Source organism: Platalea leucorodia (genome assembly GCF_965183815.1).
Source record: "Platalea leucorodia genome assembly, contig: HAP1_HAP1_SCAFFOLD_259, whole genome shotgun sequence".
Classification (NCBI taxonomy): Eukaryota; Metazoa; Chordata; class Aves; order Pelecaniformes; family Threskiornithidae; genus Platalea; species Platalea leucorodia.
Genome location: NW_028121311.1, coordinates 82,028 through 92,627, shown reverse-complemented (window position 1 = coordinate 92,627; position 10,600 = coordinate 82,028). Strand labels below are relative to the sequence as shown.

The following is a 10,600-nucleotide window of genomic DNA, read 5'->3' as shown; positions in this document are numbered from 1 at the left end:
CTCTGTCTCACCTCTGCTCCCATCTCCTCCAGCCCAGCTCTGCCATTTCTGTCCTTGCCCCATCCCTACCTCCCCCCATGTCTGGACTCTCTCTGCCCCTTGCTGCTGGTGGCCCATGGTCAGGCAGTCAAGGAGGCGGTGCATGGGAATGAAGGCAGCACACACCCTTATCTCCCCAGCTCTGCCTCTGCCACTCACTCACACCTCACAGCACCCCTGGCCTTGCCAGAAGGCATCTTTCCCCACGACCCACCTCCGCGCCCAGCCCTGGCGCTTCGCACTTGCCCGGCCAGGAGGGCCAGGACAAGGCAGAGAAGGGCCCCCAGGATGATGCAGATGATGACGGGCAATGAGACTCTCCCGCTGGAGGACGGACGGCCCCGGGTGGGATCTGCATGGCAGGAGCACAAAAAGGGCAGCACGAAGCCTGGGAGAGGTGGGGGGCTGGGACACCCCAGTCCTGACCCCCATTACACCAGGGGTAGATGACCCCAGGAGTGAGTCATCAGGAAGATCCCACCCTGATGGGGAAATCACAGACCTCCCCAACCCCCGCACCCCACTGCTATCCCAGTGCCTCCTCCTGGGAGTTTCACATCCTGGCAAGGAGCCCCTTCCCTCCCGCCATGGGTCACAGCTGGCCCTGAGAAGACCCAGCACCAGCGGGGAGGACAGGTTACCTGGTCGGGGGGTTGGTGCTGCTGTCCTGGGTGCAGCTGCAGAAGAGGAGAAGGAGAGCTGGGCTGAGAGGGTGGGTGTGCAGGTACCAGGGAGCCTCCTCTCTCACACGCCGTGTGTGCGTGCATGTGTGCATGTATCCCTGACACATCCCACCCAAATTGCCCCTCCTGCAAAACTGGTCAGGGTGGCCAGGACAGAGCCCAGGGCCCTGCTCTGGGTATTGGGCAGGATGGCGCAGGGAGCCCAGGAGATGCCCCTGAGGGCTGCAGGCAGAAGCCAGAGGACATCCAGCCCCACAGAGGCTGCTGCCCACTTGGCACCAGGCTCCCAGGCTGCACAAGGACGGCCTTGCTCTCAGGAGCTCTGCCAAGAGCTCCATCAAGGGTCCCAGCCCTGCCGCTCACCTGAGCAGCGCACGGCAGCATGCTCCTTGTGCCGGCAGGCACCGCTGTCCCCAGGCCGAGCCCAGCAGTCCTGCAGAGATGGCTCTGTCCCCCGGCACTCCACCTGCTCCAGCCAGATGGGGCCCGTCCCCTCCCCAAACGCAGCCTCGCCCAGGGCAGACACCGCGGGGCCACAGCCCAGCTGCCTGCACGCCACCTCGGCATCCTGCATGTCCCAGGAGTCGTCGCACACCGTCCCCCAGGAGCCGCGGTGCCAGACCTCCACTCTGCCTGAGCACCCACTCTCGCCTCCCACGGCACGAATCTTCTCCCTGTCTGGAGAAGGCAGAGACCTCCCAGGGCACCGGGACAGCAGGCAGAGCCCTGCCAGGCCAGAGCGGCGTGCAGAGGAGCAGCTACCTGTGCAGCTCGTGGAGTTTGGGCACACGGTCCCCAGGGCCGCGGGTGTTTCTGGCTGACTCCCTGCAGAAGGAAATCCTGCTGTGAAGGGGCTGCTGAAGGGGGTCGTGCAGCAGAGCGTGGGGCTGAGCTCTGCTCACGCCTCCCCGTGCCGCCTCACTCACGGCAGCAGCTGAACCCCAGTCATTCAGGGGACACGCACGGCAATGTGGGGGACCCTGACTGCTCAGCCCCAGAGGGACCCTGGTTCACAGAGCAGCAGGAGGGTGTCCGTGGAGGGGACGCTCCTTGGAGCCCTGGCTGGGCTCTCCTGAGACCTCGCCTGCAGACACCTCTGCCTGCCCCGGGCGCTGCTGGGAGCCCGGCTGGCAACTGCTGGGGAATGTGTGGGGCTCTGAGAGCTGAAGTCCCATTTGTGCCACCACAAGCAGCAGGGTCTGGCATGTAAAGTAACAGCCCCTGTGGGCCCTGTCTCTGCGCTTGACTGTGCCCAGCAGGGAGCAGGAGCTGGGGGGATGCTGGTGCCCGGGGAGCTCCGAATTACCATTGCAGGTGATGTGGGTCTCGTCTCGCAGGTCATCACACGACCGTGGGTCCCAGGGAGCAGAAGGACACTGCCAGAAGGAGCTGTTTCTCTCCCCACACTCCACGCGATCCAGCCAGGTGAGGCCAGACACCCTACCATAGGGCAGGCGTGTTTCCAGGGTCCCTCCATCCCCACAGCCCAGCTCCTTGCATGCCAGCGACACCGTTCTGGGAGTCATTGAGTTGGAGCAAACGCTCCCCCATGTGCCATTGTAGAACACCTGCAGGCGCCCGGAGCAGTTGGTGCTGTTGTGCAGCCTCAGGGCCATGAAATCTGGGAGGAAAGAGCCCAGAGGGGAACAGGCTGGTCTGGGGCTATGGGGGCAGAGAAGCCTCTTCACCCCCCAGGCCCTCAGCCAGGCAGAGGCACGGCCAGCAAGTCACCCTTTTGCCAGGGGCAGAGAGAAGTCCCTGACGGACAGACACCCATGCCCTCCCCGCTAACCCTTGGGGACAGCTCAGCTTACAAGGGGCCCCCGGTGGGACCGAGGGGGTTTGTGCATGGGTGTCCCCAGGACTGGCTCAGGCAGGGGCTCAGAGGCAGCCAGGGACAGCCTCGGATGTTGCCGGCTCTCCCCTTGTCCTGTCTCCCCGGGCACTGGGCTCCCACCACAGCTCCCAGCACAGACCTGAGCAGACGACTCCTGCGTCCTCTTTGTGCCCACAGTCGTGCTGCCCCCAGGACCCTGCCGGGCAGTCCCAGAGAGCAGCTTCGGCCCCGGAGCAGTTCACGCTGTCCAGCCATATCTGACCAGAGCCTTCCCCGAACTGAGCAGAGCCAACCGCCTGCACCGCCCCTCCGCAGCCCAGCTGCTGGCAAACGACGGCGGCATCAGACAGGTCCCATTGGTCATCGCAGACAGTCCCCCAGCTGCCCTGGTGGTAGACCTCCACTCTCCCAGCACAGCGCCCGGACCCGTTCACCAGCCGGACCTGCCGGCTCCCTGCAGCAGGAAGAAACCCCAGCTGCCATCAGGGGCCGGCTGCCCACCCAGCCCAGAGCCTGGGGGGCCTGTGCAGTGCCACTCACCCCAGCAAATGACCCCCACGTCCTCTGCAATCCCTGCTGCCAGCGCGCTCATGGGCAGGGAGGTGTTGCAGAGGGTCAGGTTGGCCTCGTGCCCTGCGCACCGGACCCCTTGCAGCCCCACGGGACCCGTCCCTCTCTGAGGCTTCGGGGGGTTGTAGGCTCTCTCTGCCTCTCCGCACCGCAGCTGCCGGCACACCACGCTGGCCTCCTGCATGTCCCACTGCTCATCCAGGACTCGGCCCCACGTCCCGCGCTGCAAGATCTCCACTCGCCCGTCGCACCGGCTCCCTCCACCCACCAGCCGCAGGGATGTGGAGCTGCCTGGGCCTGGGGAGAGCAGCCATGCCCCAGCCCTCAGCAGCACCAGACAGCCCACAAACCTGCAGCACCTCTCCAGGCTCTCCAACCCTCACAACCCCCTGCAGCTCACCCGCCTGCCCCCAGCCCTCTGCGGTCAGCTTCAGGAGCAGCTTTCCACAGGCTTGCTTCCCCAGTCCCTGAGCCTTCCTGAGCAAGACACTCCCTTTGCTCTTGGTGGGGCAGAGCCACCCAACACGTCCCTGCTGAGGCAGATGGGGCAGCTCCTGCAGGAGGGAGCAGCAGCCGGCGGTGGCCTGGGGACAGGCAGCCCCAGGACAAGCCTTGCCCCACCTCAGCGCTGGCCTTGGCACTGCTGAGCCATGGGGCAGAGCACACACGCCTCTGCCCCTCTGCATCCCTGGGGATCTGGGCCTGGGAGCCTGTGTCCCTGGCAGGGAGCAGAGCAAGGGGGGCCTTTCCGATCAAACAGGACAAGATTGGGACTTGTGCTGAGCAGAAGTGAGGGCAAAGCCCAGCCCTACTCTGCAGCTCACACCCCTTGTGGGTGGGGGATTGGGCTCTGTGGGACTCTCTGTGGGGCTGGGACAGGGCTGTCTGCAGTCAGGGGGATGGAGCTGAGACCCACAGCCCTGTCCTGCGTCTGTCCTGCAGCAGAAGAGCTGAGGACTCCTGGCCTGGCGGGGGCCCCAGGGCCTGAGCCCCTTCCCTGGGTGGGGCAGAGATTCTTGATGAAGCTAAGGTTTCTCCAGGGAGAAATTCACCCTGCTGTTGTCATGGGGTCATCTGCTTTGGGTGGCCATGCAACACCCAAGGGGCAAATGGAGTTTACACAGCGTTGTCCCAGCACTCACCTGAGCAAATGACAGCAGCTTCGTTCTCATGGGAGCACGGTGAGGCCCCCAGGGCGGTCACTGGGCACTGTCCCAGGTGGGCTTCAGTCCCATCACAGTGGAATGAGTCTCTCCAGACAGGTCCCGTGCCTCTCCCAAAATGCCCTCCTCTGGGAATGGACTCAGCAAACCTGCAGTCAAGGTGACGACAGAGAACGTGGGCATCTGAGAGATCCCAGCGGGAGGCACAGAGGGTGCCCCAGGTCCCCAGCACCTGGACCTCCACCCTCCCCTCACACGCTGTCCTGCCGTTCACCAGCCTGAACCCTGTGTACTCTGGGGACAGAGAAGAATGAGGGAGGGTGGACTTGTGCTCTCACCTACTTGGCAGCTGGAGGAGCAGCCAAATGGAGGAGAGCCTGCCTTTCTCCTCTTTCTGCCTGATTTTAGGGCTGCAGACAACCACATCACCCCTTCTGTCCTCACACCCAGCACAGCATGGCACTGTCCCGGCCCTGCTCCCCTTGGCCCCAGCACACCCCCAGATATGGAACACCCCACCCTCAGTCCTTACGGGTACAGGTGACACCAGCGGCGTTCGTGTGGGTGCAGGGCTGGTCTCTGCAGGATCCCCTGGGGCAGGAGATGAGAAGGGATTCATTCCCCACACACTGCAGCTCTCTGTCCCACATGGCACCAACACCTTCTCCAAAGTGAGCTGCCCTGGGCACAGACAGGGCTGCGCCACACTGCAACTCCCCGCAGACCACGTCGGCAGCTTTGGGACCAAAGTCTGAGTCACAGACAGTTTTCCACTCGTTCCCATCATGGATCTCCACGCGTCCTGAGCAGGGGCTCTCCCCTCTGACCAGCCGGACAAATCCTGGAGCAATCAAAGTCCCCAGAGAGTTCCCAGAGCCCTCTGGCAGTTACATGCCCACGTCCCACCTGGTCTGCAAGGTGGCCACAGGCACAGAGCCCCACGACCCTCCCAGCAGCTCCCAGGGGCTGCTGATGGCACAAAAACACCAGGGACACCCTGCCGCTCCTCAGCCATCAGCACACCACTTGTGGCCTTGCTTCACTCCCAAACCCCCAGCCGTAGGCACTGCTCGGACCAACTGCTGCCATTTTGGAGACCCTGGGCTTCCTGGCAGCACTCCAAGCACTTGGGGCCCAGGGAGACTGGCCAAGGCACTGTTGGCTGCTGCAGCCTGATCTGCCCACTGAGCTCAGGGCCTGGCTGAGGAACCCTTGGAGCCACCAGAAATGCACCACATTCCCCGGTGGTTCTCAGGTCAGTGGGGCACTGCTGTTAGATGGGACATGTCACAGGGCACAGATGCAGTGTGAGTGTACATGCAGTCTCTGTCTTCACCAGCTCCAGTGCTTGCCTGGGGAGGAGTCCTCAGCCAGGGCCAGAGTGCACTGCCAGGCATGCACATCCCTGGTCAATGGCTGGACAGAAGGCAGGAGAGCAGGCAGAGGTACAGCCCTGGGCTGAGACGAGCTCCCAGTGCAAGGACAGGCACCAAGGAGAGCCAGAAAGTGCTGGCAAATCCCCCGTGGCACAGGGCAGCCAGGGGCTGGGGCAGGCAGGAGAGGCTGGGAAGCAGATCACCACTGCCTGCACTCCCTGTGGGCTGGCTCTCATGGGATGACCCTGGGAAAGAAATGTGGTGGCCATGGGCCACCCTGCTCTTCTGCCCAAGCCCAGTGCTCCTCCCCTCTGAGCAGCCCTTCTGCTTTGGGGACCATCTTGGGTCCTTCCCCAGGGGCTGTTGGTGGCCACGTGAGCTGTGCTCAGTGCCTCTGGCATGGGGGCACCTGGTCCTCAGTGCTGCCAGGCAGCTCCTTGGTGAGCCAAAGGAGAGAGATGGGAAGGAACAGACACTGCGGAGCAGAGTGGGCCATTCATCTCCCAGCCCCAGGAGGGTGGGCTGAGCCGCATCTGGGGCCAGGCAGTGGCAAGTTACCCCTGGGCTTTCCTCAGGGACTGGGGAAACCAGCAATGACAGTCCCAGCTCGGCAGTGCGACTGGCCACACTGGGCCCTGCTCCAGTACCCCGTCATTGTTCCCTGAGGGCACAGCCAGGTCCCTTCCCCCATCCTGGCCACAAAGGTAGGGAACAGGCTGGCCCCTTACCTGAACACGTCACTCCAGCATCCAAACGGTGATTACAGTTGTGTTTACCCCATCCTCTGTGTCTGCAGTCAGAGAGGGCAGACTCGGTGCCACGACAGCCAACATCATCCATCCAAATGGGGCCAGATCCTGGCCCAAAGTGTCCGTACTGAGGAGCTTCAACAGCAGCCCCACAGCCCAGCTGCTTACAAACCACTGCAGCATCGTCCATGCCCCAGAAGTCACCACACACGGTCCCCCACTGGCCCTGGTGTTTCACCTCCACTCTCCCAGCACAGCGCCCGCCGCCAGCCTCCAGCCTCACCTCCGCAGCCCCTTCAAACACCAAAACACGGGACTGGTCAGGAGAGGGCCGAGCCCCAGGCTGCAGCTCTGGGAGTCGAGTCACAGCACCAGGATGGGAGCCCTCTCCTCCCTGAGCTGTCCCTGGGGAAGTGTGGGGGTCCCTCCTCTCCCCACGGGCTGTGCAGGCTGGGGGGGCCAACTCCAGCCCTGCTGGGCCATTCACTGCCCCACAGCCCTTGGCACCTCCTCCCACTCCAACAGCCCCCTGCCCATGCCCACCCACACACCGTGCCCACAGGCCCTGCACAGGGCACCATCTCCTCCCCAGCCAAGCACACCCTGGAAAGCCCCATGCCCCCAGGCCCGCAGCTTCCCCTGCCCACCACCTGCCCTGCCACCACCCAAACCCACAACACCCCCAGGGCTTTCCATGTCCTCAGGGAGCACCGAGATGATCCCAAGGGTCCCCCCATCCCATATCGTCTCCTCACCCCAGGCATCAGCCCAACTCTTGTGCTGGACCGGGGCCCCCAGGAAGGAAACTTCTCTGCCACCTGTGGGTGCAGACAGCCCGGGCCCCTTCTCTCTGTGGGGCACAAACTGCCTTCCTGGGGTCGGGGTTCCCCTGCACCCTGGGGCAGGGAGCAGCACACAAACCCTCCGGGGCACCCTGGAGATTGGCTGTGCCCTGGGGATGGCTCAGTGCTGCCATCATCACCTGGGCCACTGCCAGCCTCAGGGGCACAGAACTGGGGAACAAGGGGTCCCAAAAGGGTCACCCAGGATGGGGGAGTCCATAAATGCAGCCAGGCACGGGCTGCCTTAAACACAGAGAGGCACAGGGAAAGGCAGAAGGTCCATGGACCTGAGCACCTTCTGACCCTTGTCTCAGTGGAGCCTGGAAAGAAACCCCATTCCCAAAGGGATCCCGATGACCCCGCTGGTACCCGCTGGCCCTGGGCTGTGAGACAAGGGAACCGGCACTTACCCCTGCACAGCTGCACCCAGAGGAGCAGCCACAGCACCCGCGGGGACAGGAGTGCCTCCATCCCCATCCTGAGCCTCCTGCCCTGCTGGCACAGCCCTGCTGCGCCCCACTCCCTGCCACGGCTCCTGGGGACTCACGGGGACAACGACAATGGGAGGGTAATATATCTCTGCAGATGCCGACCCAGCTGCAGGAGGAGCCAATCAAAGCAGCAGCAGCACCGTTTGAGACGTTATCGGGAGCTATCTCCCCTCCGACACAGCCCAGCCCTCCAATGAACTTCGCCAGCGCTGTTCATGACCATATATGAGGGACATATGTGTCCCGCTACGGGTATCATGGTTGCTACGTAAGAGAATCATCATGGGAGAAGCTGAGTGTGGAGGGGAAATGACTCCGTCACCCCTTGCACCCTGCTGTGGGGACTGGGAGCCCTGAGCATCTTCTATGGTGGGCTCATCCAAGAACCCAAGGTGTGAGTGTCCAGCTTCCCCCGACACGTGGGAACCACGGAGCTGGGACTGCACTGGGGTCTGTGTCAGGACAGGAAGGAAACAGCCCCTGCCCCTGCTACGGACCCCACTGTACTGGGAGCAGCAGCTGGGCAAGGGCCTTGGGCAGGGGAAGAGCTCCATCCCAGGAGGGCTGGCTCGCCCGTCCCTCCCTGCACAGCCCCACCCTGGGTCCCTCGCAGGAGCCCGAGCTGGGCCATGGCCTTGCCCTGGCAGCAGACCTGCAGCCCAGAGGCTCAGTCAGGCCCCTGACTCTCAGCCTGTCCCCGAGGGGCCGTTCTTCCCCACAGGCACATCGGGAGCTGGAGCCTGCAGGTGCACAAACCACAGCCCCCGTGGCCTCGCAGCGCTCACCGCGCTCCCCGCGCAGTGCAGCGCCCGGGCAGGAAGTCTGTGGTTTCCTCCTGGCACCGTGCCCAGGCACATCCCTGCGGTGCCCCCGAGCCACCCCCACCCCGACTGCTCCAGCCAGGGCTGCAGGGGCTGCTCCTTCGGCCTCGCAGACACGGGGCCGGGCAGCTCCCGGCCCCCGGCATGCCCCGCTGATGCACACGGCCGCTCTGCACCGAGCCCCACGGCCACGCGGTGCCATCGGTGACGGGACCTCAGATCCTCCTCCTGCCACAGCTGCGTGCTTCTGAGTTACAGTGACGATGACCTCACACCCTCCTACAGCCACCACTGGGTGCTCAGCAGATACAGTGACGGTGACCTCACACCCTCCTACAGCCACCACTGGGTGCTCAGCAGTTGTAGTGACGGTGACCTCACACCCTCCTACAGCCACCACTGGGTGCTCAGCAGTTATAGTGACGGTGACCTCACACCCTCCTCCAGCCACCACTGGGTGCTCAGCAGTTAGAGTGACGGTGACCTCACACCCTCCTACAGCCACCACTGGGTGCTCAGCAGTTATAGTGACGGTGACCTCACATCCCTCCTGCTGCCAGCGCTGTCTGCTCAAGAGTTACACTGTCACACGGGTGTGTGTGCTGTGCACGGGCTTCTGCTGATGATGGTTCTTCCAAAAAGCCATGTTTGGGTGGGGTCTAAATACTATGTTGATGACATCAGAAGCACCCACACAAGCCATATGCCTGCTCTTGGCCTATAGGCTACTCCAGCACCAGTGAAATCACAAGCTTGTTCACAAGCCATGTGCACGCTCCTGGCCTATCTGTCACTCAGCCACAGTTGATGTCATAACATCTAAACCTGCCATGTGCCTGCTTTGGGCCTATCAGGTGTTCTGACACCAATGACCAAACGCCTACACAAACACCTACACAAGCCATTGTTCTGCTCCTAACCTCTCAGCTACTCAGGCACCAGTGACACCACAGCAACCTACACCAGCCATGGCCCTGCTCCTGGCCTAGCAGCTACCAGGGCAGCAGTGACTTCACAAGCACGCACACAACCCATGGGCCTCTTCCTGGCCCATCAGCTCATCGGTCACAAATGACCTTGCAAACACCTACACAAGACAGGTGCTTGCTCCAGGCCTACCAGCTTCTCAGGCACCTGTGACCTTCAAAATATCCAGCACAAGACATGTTTCTCCTGGCCTACCAGCTACTCAGGCAGCACTGACATCACAAAGACATTCACAAGCCATGTGCCAGGTCCTGGCCTATCATCTCCTCAGGCACCAGTGACCTCACAAGCACTCACACAGTCCATAGGCCTGCTCCTGGCGTATCATCTCCTCAGGCAGGAGTGACCTCAGAAGCACAGACACAAGCCATGGGCCTGCTCCTGGCCTAGCAGCTACTCAGGCAGCAGAGCCCTCACAACACGCTGTACATGCCATGGGTCAGCCCCTGGCCTGTCGTCTGAGAGTGACCTCACAAGTACGTATCTGCCCATTTGCCATGTACTTGCCATTGGGCTACGCAGGCTCCAGTGACCTCACAAGTACATACCAACGTATTTCCTATGTACTCATGTGGTGATATATTACATATATGTTGTGATATATATTATATACAATATATATAATACATACATTATATTATATTTTAATATAATATTATAATTTTCATATTATATAATTACAATACTAATTATATTATATAGAATTATATTATTATATTATAAGAATTGTAATTTTATTATATTATGCTATTATAATATTATCATAGTTATTATATTTTGTTATATTTTATTATAATATATTTTAATTATATTACATATAATTTATAATATATAATATATTATGATATCATTATATATTTTACATATTATTATGTATATAATATTCTATATATTATATATATTGAATATATATCACCACATATATATTATTATGTTATTATTATAATATACATATATTATTATATATTATAATATATATGTGGTGATATATATTCAATATCGTGTGGCAAAGGAGTCTTTTATTCCTTGGAGGTGGCCGTAG

General features: G+C 60.7%; 1 protein-coding gene across 1 annotated transcript; it reads right to left on the bottom strand.

Moving 5' to 3' along the window:
* Positions 1-281: 281 nt before the first annotated feature.
* Positions 282-9,886, bottom strand: LOC309603927 (scavenger receptor cysteine-rich domain-containing protein SCART1-like; the record flags this gene model as incomplete). Its single annotated transcript, XM_082338805.1, has 8 exons — positions 282-332; positions 1,165-1,389; positions 2,249-2,296; positions 2,706-3,013; positions 3,100-3,416; positions 4,268-4,586; positions 6,397-6,711; positions 9,856-9,886. Coding segments are annotated over 8 exons (1,614 nt in total), but the record flags the coding sequence as incomplete, so codon positions are not given.
* Between the last annotated feature and the right edge of the window lie 714 nt (positions 9,887-10,600).